The sequence below is a fragment of the Anas platyrhynchos genome, chromosome 1 (assembly GCF_047663525.1).
Source record: "Anas platyrhynchos isolate ZD024472 breed Pekin duck chromosome 1, IASCAAS_PekinDuck_T2T, whole genome shotgun sequence".
NCBI lineage: Eukaryota > Metazoa > Chordata > Aves > Anseriformes > Anatidae > Anas > Anas platyrhynchos.
In genome coordinates, this window is record NC_092587.1 from 125,770,514 (window position 1) to 125,787,064 (window position 16,551).

At 51.5% G+C, this 16,551-nt stretch overlaps 1 protein-coding gene across 1 annotated transcript in view; it reads right to left on the reverse strand.

The window, feature by feature from the left end:
- The window catches only part of LOC101799709 (uncharacterized), a 28,059-nt gene extending 11,825 nt beyond the window's left edge, over positions 1-16,234 (reverse strand). Inside the window, exons 1-2 of the mRNA XM_038173045.2 lie at positions 15,822-16,234; positions 856-13,725 (exon numbers count right to left, since the gene is read on the reverse strand). Of these exons, the coding sequence (XP_038028973.2) occupies positions 856-13,725; positions 15,822-15,867 (12,916 nt within the window). The 5' untranslated portion in view covers positions 15,868-16,234. The remainder of the gene's footprint in view (positions 1-855; positions 13,726-15,821) is intronic.
- Between the last annotated feature and the right edge of the window lie 317 nt (positions 16,235-16,551).

Sequence of the window (16,551 nt, forward strand, 5' to 3'; positions counted from 1 at the left end):
TATGTGTGTGGCGAGGAATGTTGTATAAATCCAAAACTCGTAGTCTACAGGAAAACAAACAAACAAACACCTCTAAAATGCTTTTATAAAGGTATGAAAAAACAAGTTCTTCATCATATTCATCATACACATGCATATGCCATCATGAATACCATGACAACATTATGAAAAAAAGTTAGGGTAGGATTAACCCAATAGCTTTGTTTTCAAACAAGAAGATTATAATTTTACAAAAAAAAATTAAAACCAAATAATACCCAAAACAGAATATATATTTAATTTCTGAAGGAGAAAAGGTCAGTATTCTCCACTTTTCATTCCCTGATTACATTTCCATCCATTAGAATCAAAAATAGATTAATTATGGCATATTCTGTGAAGCAGAACAGTAAACGTTTGGAAAACAATAAATAAAAACTAGAATATTTGCATGGGGAAAAAATGCAAGAAAAAAGAGCTGTGAAAGGACAAAAATGTTTTTGACAAATTTCAGCAAGAATGGGATTACAGATAGAGTATAAAACAATAAAAAGAGAACTGAAGTAAAGTGAAAGGATACACTGAGTATTATATAACACAAAATATAAACATGAAATAAAACTAAGGAATATATTAAAAATTGAATAAATAAGAAAAAGAGAAAGCAGTATTAAAAAAGAAATACAATGAAGACTGGAAAATAAACAAGTTGGAATTATATATTACAATATATTTCACAATACAGGAAAAAAAATGAAAAAAAAATGAAAAAACATGAAATTTAAAAAAAAGAATTAAAATAAGCAAAAACATAACCAAATTCAAACATACTAGCAAAAGATGCAAAAATTCACAGTTAAAATAAGAAACACTTACCACAAGATCCAGACAAAGATGGATGAACGGATGCAGGTGGACTTAATTTAGCCATGTAGATAGTAGTGCGCATGCTTACTTCTCCACCACCAACTGTGACCATAGAAGCAGCTGACAAAGTTGTGGAAGGCAGGGAAAAGGAAGGCTGGAATGTGGCTACCAAGCTGGGATCTGTGCTACTGCTCCTGCTGCTGCTTGGCCCGCTGCTGGACAGCGCAGCTGAGGAGCCAGCAAGGGAAGGGGAGTCACTAATTGCTGTTGCTCTGGCTGTCACGGACACAGAGCTGGCACTGCCACTCATTGTGTCTACACTGGTCATACTGGAGTCGTGACTCACAGATGTGTAGGTGATGGTGGTGGCCTCACTACTGCCAGACACCCCAAGTGAAATCCCCATACTAGATGGCGTAGTGGGCACAGTCTGCGTCCTCACTTCTCCAGTTCCAATGGTATCCATGGAAGCAGCTGATAAAGTTGTCACAGGGAGGGAAATGGAAGACTCGTCACGTGCGTCAGATGTAGTACCACTCACATGGGCCATGGTGGAACTTTCACCTAAGCCAGTATCAGTGGTGGCAGGACTAGCAGCAGAGGCCAGAGACGTAGAAAGTAACGGGCTAGCTGTGGAAGATGACGTGGACCCCACACCTGCTGTGGCCTCCTCCTCGTTGAGGGCGGTCGTGGTGAGCACCGTCAGAGCACCATGCTCAACGCTCGTGGTGCCAGCAGTGGACCAGGGAGCAGAGGACGTGAGGCCTGCGGAAGGCTGGGATGTGGCTACCAAGCTCGGCTCCGTGCTACTGCTCCTGCTGCTGCTTGGCCCGCTGCTGGACGGCGCAGCTGAGGTGGCAGCAAGGGAAGGAGAGTCACTAATTGCTGTTGCTCTGGCTGTCACGGACACAGAGATGGCACTGCCACTCACTGTGCCCATGCTGGTCATACTGGAGTCGTGACTCAAGGATGTGTAGGCGACATTGGTGGCCTCACTACTGCCAGACACCCCAAGTGAAATCCCCATACTAGATGGCGTAGTGGGCACAGTCTGCGTCCTCACTTCTCCAGTTCCAATGGTATCCATGGAAGCAGCTGATAAAGTTGTCACAGGGAGGGAAATGGAAGACTCGTCACGTGCGTCAGATGTAGTTCCACTCACATGGGCCATGGTGGAACTTTCGCCTAAGCCAGTACCAGTGGTGGTAGGGCTAGCAGCAGAGGCCAGAGGTGTAGAAGGCAACGGGCTGGCTGTGGAAGATGATGTGGACCCCACCCCTGCTGTGGCCTGCTCTTGGTTAAGGCTGGTTGCAGTGAGCACTGTCACAGTTCCCTGTCCAACGCTCGTATCTCCAGCAGTGGACCAGGGTACGGGGGACGTGAGGACTGCGGAAGGCTGGGATGTGGCTACCAAGCTCGGCTCCGTGCTACTGCTCGTGCTGCTGCTTGGCCCGCTGCTGGACGGCGCAGCTGAGGAGCCAGCAAGGGAAGGGGAGTCACTAATTGCTGTTGCTCTGGCTGTCACGGACACAGAGCTGGCACTGCCACTCATTGTGTCTACACTGGTCATACTGGAGTCGTGACTCACAGATGTGTAGGTGATGGTGGTGGCCTCACTACTGCCAGACACCCCAAGTGAAATCCCCATACTAGATGGCGTAGTGGGCACAGTCTGCGTCCTCACTTCTCCAGTTCCAATGGTATCCATGGAAGCAGCTGATAAAGTTGTCACAGGGAGGGAAATGGAAGTCTTGTCACGTGCGTCAGATGTAGTACCACTCACATGGGCCATGGTGGAACTTTCACCTAAGCCAGTATCAGTGGTGGCAGGACTAGCAGCAGAGGCCAGAGACGTAGAAAGTAACGGGCTAGCTGTGGAAGATGACGTGGACCCCACACCTGCTGTGGCCTCCTCCTCGTTGAGGGCGGTCGTGGTGAGCACCGTCAGAGCACCATGCTCAACGCTCGTGGTGCCAGCAGTGGACCAGGGAGCAGAGGACGTGAGGCCTGCGGAAGGCTGGGATGTGGCTACCAAGCTCGGCTCCGTGCTACTGCTCCTGCTGCTGCTTGGCCCGCTGCTGGACGGCGCAGCTGAGGTGGCAGCAAGGGAAGGAGAGTCACTAATTGCTGTTGCTCTGGCTGTCACGGACACAGAGATGGCACTGCCACTCACTGTGCCCATGCTGGTCATACTGGAGTCGTGACTCAAGGATGTGTAGGCGACATTGGTGGCCTCACTACTGCCAGACACCCCAAGTGAAATCCCCATACTAGATGGCGTAGTGGGCACAGTCTGCGTCCTCCCTTCTCCAGTTCCAATGGTATCCATGGAAGCAGCTGATAAAGTTGTCACAGGGAGGGAAATGGAAGACTCGTCACGTGCGTCAGATGTAGTTCCACTCACATGGGCCATGGTGGAACTTTCGCCTAAGCCAGTACCAGTGGTGGTAGGGCTAGCAGCAGAGGCCAGAGGTGTAGAAGGCAACGGGCTGGCTGTGGAAGATGATGTGGACCCCACCCCTGCTGTGGCCTGCTCTTGGTTAAGGCTGGTTGCAGTGAGCACTGTCACAGTTCCCTGTCCAACGCTCGTATCTCCAGCAGTGGACCAGGGTACGGGGGACGTGAGGACTGCGGAAGGCTGGGATGTGGCTACCAAGCTCGGCTCCGTGCTACTGCTCGTGCTGCTGCTTGGCCCGCTGCTGGACGGCGCAGCTGAGGAGCCAGCAAGGGAAGGGGAGTCACTAATTGCTGTTGCTCTGGCTGTCACGGACACAGAGCTGGCACTGCCACTCATTGTGTCTACACTGGTCATACTGGAGTCGTGACTCACAGATGTGTAGGTGATGGTGGTGGCCTCACTACTGCCAGACACCCCAAGTGAAATCCCCATACTAGATGGCGTAGTGGGCACAGTCTGCGTCCTCACTTCTCCAGTTCCAATGGTATCCATGGAAGCAGCTGATAAAGTTGTCACAGGGAGGGAAATGGAAGTCTTGTCACGTGCGTCAGATGTAGTACCACTCACATGGGCCATGGTGGAACTTTCACCTAAGCCAGTATCAGTGGTGGCAGGACTAGCAGCAGAGGCCAGAGACGTAGAAAGTAACGGGCTAGCTGTGGAAGATGACGTGGACCCCACACCTGCTGTGGCCTCCTCCTCGTTGAGGGCGGTCGTGGTGAGCACCGTCAGAGCACCATGCTCAACGCTCGTGGTGCCAGCAGTGGACCAGGGAGCAGAGGACGTGAGGCCTGCGGAAGGCTGGGATGTGGCTACCAAGCTCGGCTCCGTGCTACTGCTCCTGCTGCTGCTTGGCCCGCTGCTGGACGGCGCAGCTGAGGTGGCAGCAAGGGAAGGAGAGTCACTAATTGCTGTTGCTCTGGCTGTCACGGACACAGAGCTGGCACTGCCACTCACTGTGCCCATGCTGGTCATACTGGAGTCGTGACTCACAGATGTGTAGGTGATGGTGGTGGCCTCACTACTGCCAGACACCCCAAGTGAAATCCCCATACTAGATGGCGTAGTGGGCACAGTCTGCGTCCTCACTTCTCCAGTTCCAATGGTATCCATGGAAGCAGCTGATAAAGTTGTCACAGGGAGGGAAATGGAAGACTCGTCACGTGCGTCAGATGTAGTACCACTCACATGGGCCATGGTGGAACTTTCACCTAAGCCAGTATCAGTGGTGGCAGGACTAGCAGCAGAGGCCAGAGACGTAGAAAGTAACGGGCTAGCTGTGGAAGATGACGTGGACCCCACACCTGCTGTGGCCTCCTCCTCGTTGAGGGCGGTCGTGGTGAGCACCGTCAGAGCACCATGCTCAACGCTCGTGGTGCCAGCAGTGGACCAGGGAGCAGAGGACGTGAGGCCTGCGGAAGGCTGGGATGTGGCTACCAAGCTCGGCTCCGTGCTACTGCTCCTGCTGCTGCTTGGCCCGCTGCTGGACGGTGCAGCTGAGGTGGCAGCAAGGGAAGGAGAGTCACTAATTGCTGTTGCTCTGGCTGTCACGGACACAGAGCTGGCACTGCCACTCACTGTGCCCATGCTGGTCATACTGGAGTCGTGACTCAAGGATGTGTAGGCGACATTGGTGGCCTCACTACTGCCAGACACCCCAAGTGAAATCCCCATACTAGATGGCGTAGTGGGCACAGTCTGCGTCCTCCCTTCTCCAGTTCCAATGGTATCCATGGAAGCAGCTGATAAAGTTGTCACAGGGAGGGAAATGGAAGACTCGTCACGTGCGTCAGATGTAGTTCCACTCACATGGGCCATGGTGGAACTTTCGCCTAAGCCAGTACCAGTGGTGGTAGGGCTAGCAGCAGAGGCCAGAGGTGTAGAAGGCAACGGGCTGGCTGTGGAAGATGATGTGGACCCCACCCCTGCTGTGGCCTGCTCTTGGTTAAGGCTGGTTGCAGTGAGCACTGTCACAGTTCCCTGTCCAACGCTCGTATCTCCAGCAGTGGACCAGGGTACGGGGGACGTGAGGACTGCGGAAGGCTGGGATGTGGCTACCAAGCTCGGCTCCGTGCTACTGCTCGTGCTGCTGCTTGGCCCGCTGCTGGACGGCGCAGCTGAGGAGCCAGCAAGGGAAGGGGAGTCACTAATTGCTGTTGCTCTGGCTGTCACGGACACAGAGCTGGCACTGCCACTCATTGTGTCTACACTGGTCATACTGGAGTCGTGACTCACAGATGTGTAGGTGATGGTGGTGGCCTCACTACTGCCAGACACCCCAAGTGAAATCCCCATACTAGATGGCGTAGTGGGCACAGTCTGCGTCCTCACTTCTCCAGTTCCAATGGTATCCATGGAAGCAGCTGATAAAGTTGTCACAGGGAGGGAAATGGAAGTCTTGTCACGTGCGTCAGATGTAGTACCACTCACATGGGCCATGGTGGAACTTTCACCTAAGCCAGTATCAGTGGTGGCAGGACTAGCAGCAGAGGCCAGAGACGTAGAAAGTAACGGGCTAGCTGTGGAAGATGACGTGGACCCCACACCTGCTGTGGCCTCCTCCTCGTTGAGGGCGGTCGTGGTGAGCACCGTCAGAGCACCATGCTCAACGCTCGTAGTGCCAGCAGTGGACCAGGGAGCAGAGGACGTGAGGCCTGCGGAAGGCTGGGATGTGGCTACCAAGCTCGGCTCCGTGCTACTGCTCCTGCTGCTGCTTGGCCCGCTGCTGGACGGCGCAGCTGAGGTGGCAGCAAGGGAAGGAGAGTCACTAATTGCTGTTGCTCTGGCTGTCACGGACACAGAGATGGCACTGCCACTCACTGTGCCCATGCTGGTCATACTGGAGTCGTGACTCAAGGATGTGTAGGCGACATTGGTGGCCTCACTACTGCCAGACACCCCAAGTGAAATCCCCATACTAGATGGCGTAGTGGGCACAGTCTGCGTCCTCACTTCTCCAGTTCCAATGGTATCCATGGAAGCAGCTGATAAAGTTGTCACAGGGAGGGAAATGGAAGTCTTGTCACGTGCGTCAGATGTAGTACCACTCACATGGGCCATGGTGGAACTTTCACCTAAGCCAGTATCAGTGGTGGCAGGACTAGCAGCAGAGGCCAGAGACGTAGAAAGTAACGGGCTAGCTGTGGAAGATGACGTGGACCCCACACCTGCTGTGGCCTCCTCCTCGTTGAGGGCGGTCGTGGTGAGCACCGTCAGAGCACCATGCTCAACGCTCGTAGTGCCAGCAGTGGACCAGGGTACGGGGGACGTGAGGACTGCGGAAGGCTGGGATGTGGCTACCAAGCTCGGCTCCGTGCTACTGCTCCTGCTGCTGCTTGGCCCGCTGCTGGACGGCGCAGCTGAGGAGCCAGCAAGGGAAGGGGAGTCACTAATTGCTGTTGCTCTGGCTGTCACGGACACAGAGCTGGCACTGCCACTCATTGTGTCTACACTGGTCATACTGGAGTCGTGACTCACAGATGTGTAGGTGATGGTGGTGGCCTCACTACTGCCAGACACCCCAAGTGAAATCCCCATACTAGATGGCGTAGTGGGCACAGTCTGCGTCCTCACTTCTCCAGTTCCAATGGTATCCATGGAAGCAGCTGATAAAGTTGTCACAGGGAGGGAAATGGAAGTCTTGTCACGTGCGTCAGATGTAGTACCACTCACATGGGCCATGGTGGAACTTTCACCTAAGCCAGTATCAGTGGTGGCAGGACTAGCAGCAGAGGCCAGAGACGTAGAAAGTAACGGGCTAGCTGTGGAAGATGACGTGGACCCCACACCTGCTGTGGCCTCCTCCTCGTTGAGGGCGGTCGTGGTGAGCACCGTCAGAGCACCATGCTCAACGCTCGTGGTGCCAGCAGTGGACCAGGGAGCAGAGGACGTGAGGCCTGCGGAAGGCTGGGATGTGGCTACCAAGCTCGGCTCCGTGCTACTGCTCCTGCTGCTGCTTGGCCCGCTGCTGGACGGCGCAGCTGAGGTGGCAGCAAGGGAAGGAGAGTCACTAATTGCTGTTGCTCTGGCTGTCACGGACACAGAGCTGGCACTGCCACTCACTGTGCCCATGCTGGTCATACTGGAGTCGTGACTCAAGGATGTGTAGGCGACATTGGTGGCCTCACTACTGCCAGACACCCCAAGTGAAATCCCCATACTAGATGGCGTAGTGGGCACAGTCTGCGTCCTCACTTCTCCAGTTCCAATGGTATCCATGGAAGCAGCTGATAAAGTTGTCACAGGGAGGGAAATGGAAGTCTTGTCACGTGCGTCAGATGTAGTACCACTCACATGGGCCATGGTGGAACTTTCACCTAAGCCAGTATCAGTGGTGGCAGGACTAGCAGCAGAGGCCAGAGACGTAGAAAGTAACGGGCTAGCTGTGGAAGATGACGTGGACCCCACACCTGCTGTGGCCTCCTCCTCGTTGAGGGCGGTCGTGGTGAGCACCGTCAGAGCACCATGCTCAACGCTCGTGGTGCCAGCAGTGGACCAGGGAGCAGAGGACGTGAGGCCTGCGGAAGGCTGGGATGTGGCTACCAAGCTCGGCTCTGTGCTACTGCTCCTGCTGCTGCTTGGCCCGCTGCTGGACGGCGCAGCTGAGGTGGCAGCAAGGGAAGGAGAGTCACTAATTGCTGTTGCTCTGGCTGTCACGGACACAGAGATGGCACTGCCACTCACTGTGCCCATGCTGGTCATACTGGAGTCGTGACTCAAGGATGTGTAGGCGACATTGGTGGCCTCACTACTGCCAGACACCCCAAGTGAAATCCCCATACTAGATGGCGTAGTGGGCACAGTCTGCGTCCTCCCTTCTCCAGTTCCAATGGTATCCATGGAAGCAGCTGATAAAGTTGTCACAGGGAGGGAAATGGAAGACTCGTCACGTGCGTCAGATGTAGTTCCACTCACATGGGCCATGGTGGAACTTTCGCCTAAGCCAGTACCAGTGGTGGTAGGGCTAGCAGCAGAGGCCAGAGGTGTAGAAGGCAACGGGCTGGCTGTGGAAGATGATGTGGACCCCACCCCTGCTGTGGCCTGCTCTTGGTTAAGGCTGGTTGCAGTGAGCACTGTCACAGTTCCCTGTCCAACGCTCGTATCTCCAGCAGTGGACCAGGGTACGGGGGACGTGAGGACTGCGGAAGGCTGGGATGTGGCTACCAAGCTCGGCTCCGTGCTACTGCTCGTGCTGCTGCTTGGCCCGCTGCTGGACGGCGCAGCTGAGGAGCCAGCAAGGGAAGGGGAGTCACTAATTGCTGTTGCTCTGGCTGTCACGGACACAGAGCTGGCACTGCCACTCATTGTGTCTACACTGGTCATACTGGAGTCGTGACTCACAGATGTGTAGGTGATGGTGGTGGCCTCACTACTGCCAGACACCCCAAGTGAAATCCCCATACTAGATGGCGTAGTGGGCACAGTCTGCGTCCTCACTTCTCCAGTTCCAATGGTATCCATGGAAGCAGCTGATAAAGTTGTCACAGGGAGGGAAATGGAAGTCTTGTCACGTGCGTCAGATGTAGTACCACTCACATGGGCCATGGTGGAACTTTCACCTAAGCCAGTATCAGTGGTGGCAGGACTAGCAGCAGAGGCCAGAGACGTAGAAAGTAACGGGCTAGCTGTGGAAGATGACGTGGACCCCACACCTGCTGTGGCCTCCTCCTCGTTGAGGGCGGTCGTGGTGAGCACCGTCAGAGCACCATGCTCAACGCTCGTGGTGCCAGCAGTGGACCAGGGAGCAGAGGACGTGAGGCCTGCGGAAGGCTGGGATGTGGCTACCAAGCTCGGCTCCGTGCTACTGCTCCTGCTGCTGCTTGGCCCGCTGCTGGACGGCGCAGCTGAGGTGGCAGCAAGGGAAGGAGAGTCACTAATTGCTGTTGCTCTGGCTGTCACGGACACAGAGATGGCACTGCCACTCACTGTGCCCATGCTGGTCATACTGGAGTCGTGACTCAAGGATGTGTAGGCGACATTGGTGGCCTCACTACTGCCAGACACCCCAAGTGAAATCCCCATACTAGATGGCGTAGTGGGCACAGTCTGCGTCCTCCCTTCTCCAGTTCCAATGGTATCCATGGAAGCAGCTGATAAAGTTGTCACAGGGAGGGAAATGGAAGACTCGTCACGTGCGTCAGATGTAGTTCCACTCACATGGGCCATGGTGGAACTTTCGCCTAAGCCAGTACCAGTGGTGGTAGGGCTAGCAGCAGAGGCCAGAGGTGTAGAAGGCAACGGGCTGGCTGTGGAAGATGATGTGGACCCCACCCCTGCTGTGGCCTGCTCTTGGTTAAGGCTGGTTGCAGTGAGCACTGTCACAGTTCCCTGTCCAACGCTCGTATCTCCAGCAGTGGACCAGGGTACGGGGGACGTGAGGACTGCGGAAGGCTGGGATGTGGCTACCAAGCTCGGCTCCGTGCTACTGCTCGTGCTGCTGCTTGGCCCGCTGCTGGACGGCGCAGCTGAGGAGCCAGCAAGGGAAGGGGAGTCACTAATTGCTGTTGCTCTGGCTGTCACGGACACAGAGCTGGCACTGCCACTCATTGTGTCTACACTGGTCATACTGGAGTCGTGACTCACAGATGTGTAGGTGATGGTGGTGGCCTCACTACTGCCAGACACCCCAAGTGAAATCCCCATACTAGATGGCGTAGTGGGCACAGTCTGCGTCCTCCCTTCTCCAGTTCCAATGGTATCCATGGAAGCAGCTGATAAAGTTGTCACAGGGAGGGAAATGGAAGTCTTGTCACGTGCGTCAGATGTAGTACCACTCACATGGGCCATGGTGGAACTTTCACCTAAGCCAGTATCAGTGGTGGCAGGACTAGCAGCAGAGGCCAGAGACGTAGAAAGTAACGGGCTAGCTGTGGAAGATGATGTGGACCCCACACCTGCTGTGGCCTCCTCCTCGTTGAGGGCGGTCGTGGTGAGCACCGTCAGAGCACCATGCTCAACGCTCGTGGTGCCAGCAGTGGACCAGGGAGCAGAGGACGTGAGGCCTGCGGAAGGCTGGGATGTGGCTACCAAGCTCGGCTCCGTGCTACTGCTCCTGCTGCTGCTTGGCCCGCTGCTGGACGGCGCAGCTGAGGTGGCAGCAAGGGAAGGAGAGTCACTAATTGCTGTTGCTCTGGCTGTCACGGACACAGAGCTGGCACTGCCACTCACTGTGCCCATGCTGGTCATACTGGAGTCGTGACTCAAGGATGTGTAGGCGACATTGGTGGCCTCACTACTGCCAGACACCCCAAGTGAAATCCCCATACTAGATGGCGTAGTGGGCACAGTCTGCGTCCTCACTTCTCCAGTTCCAATGGTATCCATGGAAGCAGCTGATAAAGTTGTCACAGGGAGGGAAATGGAAGACTCGTCACGTGCGTCAGATGTAGTTCCACTCACATGGGCCATGGTGGAACTTTCGCCTAAGCCAGTACCAGTGGTGGTAGGGCTAGCAGCAGAGGCCAGAGGTGTAGAAGGCAACGGGCTGGCTGTGGAAGATGATGTGGACCCCACCCCTGCTGTGGCCTGCTCTTGGTTAAGGCTGGTTGCAGTGAGCACTGTCACAGTTCCCTGTCCAACGCTCGTATCTCCAGCAGTGGACCAGGGTACGGGGGACGTGAGGACTGCGGAAGGCTGGGATGTGGCTACCAAGCTCGGCTCCGTGCTACTGCTCGTGCTGCTGCTTGGCCCGCTGCTGGACGGCGCAGCTGAGGAGCCAGCAAGGGAAGGGGAGTCACTAATTGCTGTTGCTCTGGCTGTCACGGACACAGAGCTGGCACTGCCACTCATTGTGTCTACACTGGTCATACTGGAGTCGTGACTCAAGGATGTGTAGGCGACATTGGTGGCCTCACTACTGCCAGACACCCCAAGTGAAATCCCCATACTAGATGGCGTAGTGGGCACAGTCTGCGTCCTCACTTCTCCAGTTCCAATGGTATCCATGGAAGCAGCTGATAAAGTTGTCACAGGGAGGGAAATGGAAGTCTTGTCACGTGCGTCAGATGTAGTACCACTCACATGGGCCATGGTGGAACTTTCACCTAAGCCAGTATCAGTGGTGGCAGGACTAGCAGCAGAGGCCAGAGACGTAGAAAGTAACGGGCTAGCTGTGGAAGATGACGTGGACCCCACACCTGCTGTGGCCTCCTCCTCGTTGAGGGCGGTCGTGGTGAGCACCGTCAGAGCACCATGCTCAACGCTCGTATTTCCAGCAGTGGACCAGGGTACGGGGGACGTGAGGACTGCGGAAGGCTGGGATGTGGCTACCAAGCTCGGCTCCGTGCTACTGCTCCTGCTGCTGCTTGGCCCGCTGCTGGACGGCGCAGCTGAGGAGCCAGCAAGGGAAGGGGAGTCACTAATTGCTGTTGCTCTGGCTGTCACGGACACAGAGCTGGCACTGCCACTCATTGTGTCTACACTGGTCATACTGGAGTCGTGACTCAAGGATGTGTAGGCGACATTGGTGGCCTCACTACTGCCAGACACCCCAAGTGAAATCCCCATACTAGATGGCGTAGTGGGCACAGTCTGCGTCCTCCCTTCTCCAGTTCCAATGGTATCCATGGAAGCAGCTGATAAAGTTGTCACAGGGAGGGAAATGGAAGTCTTGTCACGTGCGTCAGATGTAGTACCACTCACATGGGCCATGGTGGAACTTTCACCTAAGCCAGTATCAGTGGTGGCAGGACTAGCAGCAGAGGCCAGAGACGTAGAAAGTAACGGGCTAGCTGTGGAAGATGACGTGGACCCCACACCTGCTGTGGCCTCCTCCTCGTTGAGGGCGGTCGTGGTGAGCACCGTCAGAGCACCATGCTCAACGCTCGTGGTGCCAGCAGTGGACCAGGGAGCAGAGGACGTGAGGCCTGCGGAAGGCTGGGATGTGGCTACCAAGCTCGGCTCCGTGCTACTGCTCCTGCTGCTGCTTGGCCCGCTGCTGGACGGCGCAGCTGAGGTGGCAGCAAGGGAAGGAGAGTCACTAATTGCTGTTGCTCTGGCTGTCACGGACACAGAGCTGGCACTGCCACTCACTGTGCCCATGCTGGTCATACTGGAGTCGTGACTCAAGGATGTGTAGGCGACATTGGTGGCCTCACTACTGCCAGACACCCCAAGTGAAATCCCCATACTAGATGGCGTAGTGGGCACAGTCTGCGTCCTCCCTTCTCCAGTTCCAATGGTATCCATGGAAGCAGCTGATAAAGTTGTCACAGGGAGGGAAATGGAAGACTCGTCACGTGCGTCAGATGTAGTTCCACTCACATGGGCCATGGTGGAACTTTCGCCTAAGCCAGTACCAGTGGTGGTAGGGCTAGCAGCAGAGGCCAGAGGTGTAGAAGGCAACGGGCTGGCTGTGGAAGATGATGTGGACCCCACCCCTGCTGTGGCCTGCTCTTGGTTAAGGCTGGTTGCAGTGAGCACTGTCACAGTTCCCTGTCCAACGCTCGTATCTCCAGCAGTGGACCAGGGTACGGGGGACGTGAGGACTGCGGAAGGCTGGGATGTGGCTACCAAGCTCGGCTCCGTGCTACTGCTCGTGCTGCTGCTTGGCCCGCTGCTGGACGGCGCAGCTGAGGAGCCAGCAAGGGAAGGGGAGTCACTAATTGCTGTTGCTCTGGCTGTCACGGACACAGAGCTGGCACTGCCACTCATTGTGTCTACACTGGTCATACTGGAGTCGTGACTCACAGATGTGTAGGTGATGGTGGTGGCCTCACTACTGCCAGACACCCCAAGTGAAATCCCCATACTAGATGGCGTAGTGGGCACAGTCTGCGTCCTCACTTCTCCAGTTCCAATGGTATCCATGGAAGCAGCTGATAAAGTTGTCACAGGGAGGGAAATGGAAGTCTTGTCACGTGCGTCAGATGTAGTACCACTCACATGGGCCATGGTGGAACTTTCACCTAAGCCAGTATCAGTGGTGGCAGGACTAGCAGCAGAGGCCAGAGGTGTAGAAGGCAACGGGCTGGCTGTGGAAGATGATGTGGACCCCACACCTGCTGTGGTCTGCTCCTCGTTGAGGGCGGTCGTGGTGAGCACTGTCACAGTTCCCTGTCCAACGCTCGTATTTCCAGCAGTGGACCAGGGTACGGGGGACGTGAGAATCTTGGATGGCTGATACGTGGCTGCCAAGCTCGGCTCATCACTACTGCTGCTTCTGCTTGGCCCGCTGCTGGACGGCGCAGCTGAGGAGCCAGCAAGGGCAGGGGAGTCACTATCTGCTGTCGATCTGGCTGTCAGGGAGACAGAACTGTTATTGCCACTCGCTGTGCCCATGCTGGTTGTACTGGAGTTGCCACTCATGGACATGTAGTCGACGCTGGTGGCCTCGCTCCTGCCAGACACCCCGAGCGAGCTCCCCATCCTAGATGTTGTAATCGTCGTCGTGTACGCCTTGACTTCTCGAGTTGCCGTCATGTCTATGGAAGCAGTTGACAAAGATGTGTGAGGGAGAGAATTTTAAATGATTTCTTGCCCATTGGACATAATGCCTTTCACCAGTTTCCTCCTTTCATTTTGGTATTGATGTACATATAATGCATGTTCCATGTTAAATGGCTGTTTTAGTTACTCTACAGTTTTGCTTTGCAGTCATGTTTTTATACTTAATTTTGACTTTCCTATACTGCAATAAACTTCATAATCTTTTATTTTATGTTTGGACTAACTTTCTCCATTTTCTTTTCTCTGATATTTTCATTTATTCTCTCTAATCATCCTTCTATTTTTATCATCCTTCTCTTTTTTTATATATATTTAAAGGTTTTTTATTTTATTGATTTCCAAACGTTTATTTTTATTCTACATCATTTAATAGATTTTAACCAGCTTTCTGTGTGCGCTGTTTTTCTTTTTTTTTTTTTTTTGAGAATTTATTTTTTCTTGTAGAAAATCTAAATCTTTTTTTATTTTAGAGAAATAATTAGGAAAATATGTTTTTCAAATATGGCAATTTTTAGTATAATTCTGTCTTTTTTAGTCTTTTTTTTTTTTTTTCCTTTGTAAGGCATTAATGTCTTCACTATACTGTTCATCTCAGGTATGGTAGAGCATTTATCCTGGATCTATTTTTTTATATTACCAAAATCATTAATTGTCTTTGGAGAAAATTCTTTTTTTGTTGTTGTTTTGTTTTGTTTACCTGTATCTCTGATTATTAATCAATAGTAACTACTGTTGTTTGCATGAAGACTGTAACATTTATTACCCTCCTCATATTTCTTTAAAGGGAAAATCAAATCTTTTTTCTGTTGTGATTATATACAGACTAGTTCAGACTTATTTCATTTACTTGCCCTATTTATTCTATCTTGATTTTGAGTGGTGTCTTTTATTTTTCCCCCTTCTAAAACATGGATACTGTTGTGTGTTTTGTTTTGTTTTTTCCTCAATGTAATATCACTCCTTAGCAACACCTAGTTAATATGCTATTTCTTTATTTTCAGCTGTGTGTATCATAAAGGATACATGCACCATGTGTACTAAAGTAGCTAAATCAAAGAACTATACTAGTTAACTTCTTTTGGCTAATATGCCTGTATAACCAAACTGGCATTTATTGTATCATTTAGTATATCCTTAACAGTGTGTAATTTAGACATATTTCACAGAATCACAGAATTTCTAGGTTGGAAGAGACCTCAAGATTATCGAGTCCAACCTCTAACCTAACACTAACAGTCCCCGCTAAACCATATCCCTAAGCTCTACATCTAAATGTCTTTTAAAGACTTCCAGGGATGGTGACTCCACCACCTCCCTGGGCAGCCTGTTCCAGTGTCTAACAACCCTTTCAGTAAAGAAGTTAAATTATTTTGCAAAATTCCTCCTACAGACCAATAAATTTTCTGCATCCCAATACAGCTTAAGTTGTACAACTCTCTGTATGTATCCCTTGGATTCTTAATAGCAACTACTGATAATCACTAAAGAAACTTACACTCATCTGTATTGAATGACATGGAGCTAGACAGAAATAGTAAAATAAGGGAGGACTCTTAGTTTCTAGGTATTTCAAACAGATCTTCCATTACAGTGAGTGAACAGCACGATTAATATAACCCTGTCCACATTTTCTTATCATAGATAAGAAAATTTCCACATTTCTTATCATATCATTTTCTTAGCAAAACAGTGTTCAATGGTCTCATAACTACGAAATTTAAGAACAAAAGGCATCAGAAAATCTGGTCAAATGCTGTGTTTCATCTTTTTAGATGAGTCTTCCACATACTTTGCTCTCACTATTGTATTTACTTGTAGCTTTATGTCCCCACTAAAATACCTACTGAAAATACCCCACTAAAATACCCACTAAAATGTCCCCACTAAAATACCTACTGAAATATACATATTCAATAGAAATTTAAAAATAAATTGTAACTGTAAATATTATGTGCATTTATTTTATGTTGATTTTTAACCACCACCCCACCACTCTCAAGATTATTGTTTCAAATCTATCTCCAGGACCTCAAAATATATCACGAGAGTAAATAGTAAGATTTTAACTTACACAGAAGAGAGAAAACGAAGTGCCAAAGGTAACTCCGAGTCCCCATGATAAGTTTTCTCCTCCTTACTGTACTCTTTCCATTTGTAAAACTGACATTTTGTATTGAAGGAGTCAGTAATTTAAACAGGGTGAGGCTGCATTGTTACGTCTCAGCCTCAGCTAATCCCTTACACAGGTGGGATCACAGCCAATGTAATGAAATTCTCACACCTGACTCGTACTATAATAAATTCTGAAGTTTCCTGTTGAAGTATGCTTGCTTTTCTTTAGCTGAACAAAGTCTGAACGTGATTCAAAGTCTAGTGAGTCAAAAGGAAAGACTTGCAGAATTCAGTGGGTAATGCATCACACCTGAACACTGTTTGATATTTGAACAGGAGGGTATTTTAGCAATCTTGGGGCTGGGTAATGCATGATTAAGATGCAGACCTTGTTGTTTTGAGTTCAAAAGCCTTGCTCTAATCAAAAGATACAACTTTTTCCCCAACCACATTTTGCAATATTTTGAATTATTTAAGAGTAGATGTTGAAGTATTCAGTTTTAACATGTATTTTTATTGGATCAGAATGCCAAATTGCTACAAATGCACCAAATGTATCAACCTTTGTTTTTTCCAATACTATAAAGAGGTTGTAGCAGCCACAAATCTGTGCTAGTTCACCTCTTTGGACTAGGTGGAAAATAGTTGATAACCAGGTCTCTCATTCTTACCTGAGTTTGTCCGTGTTT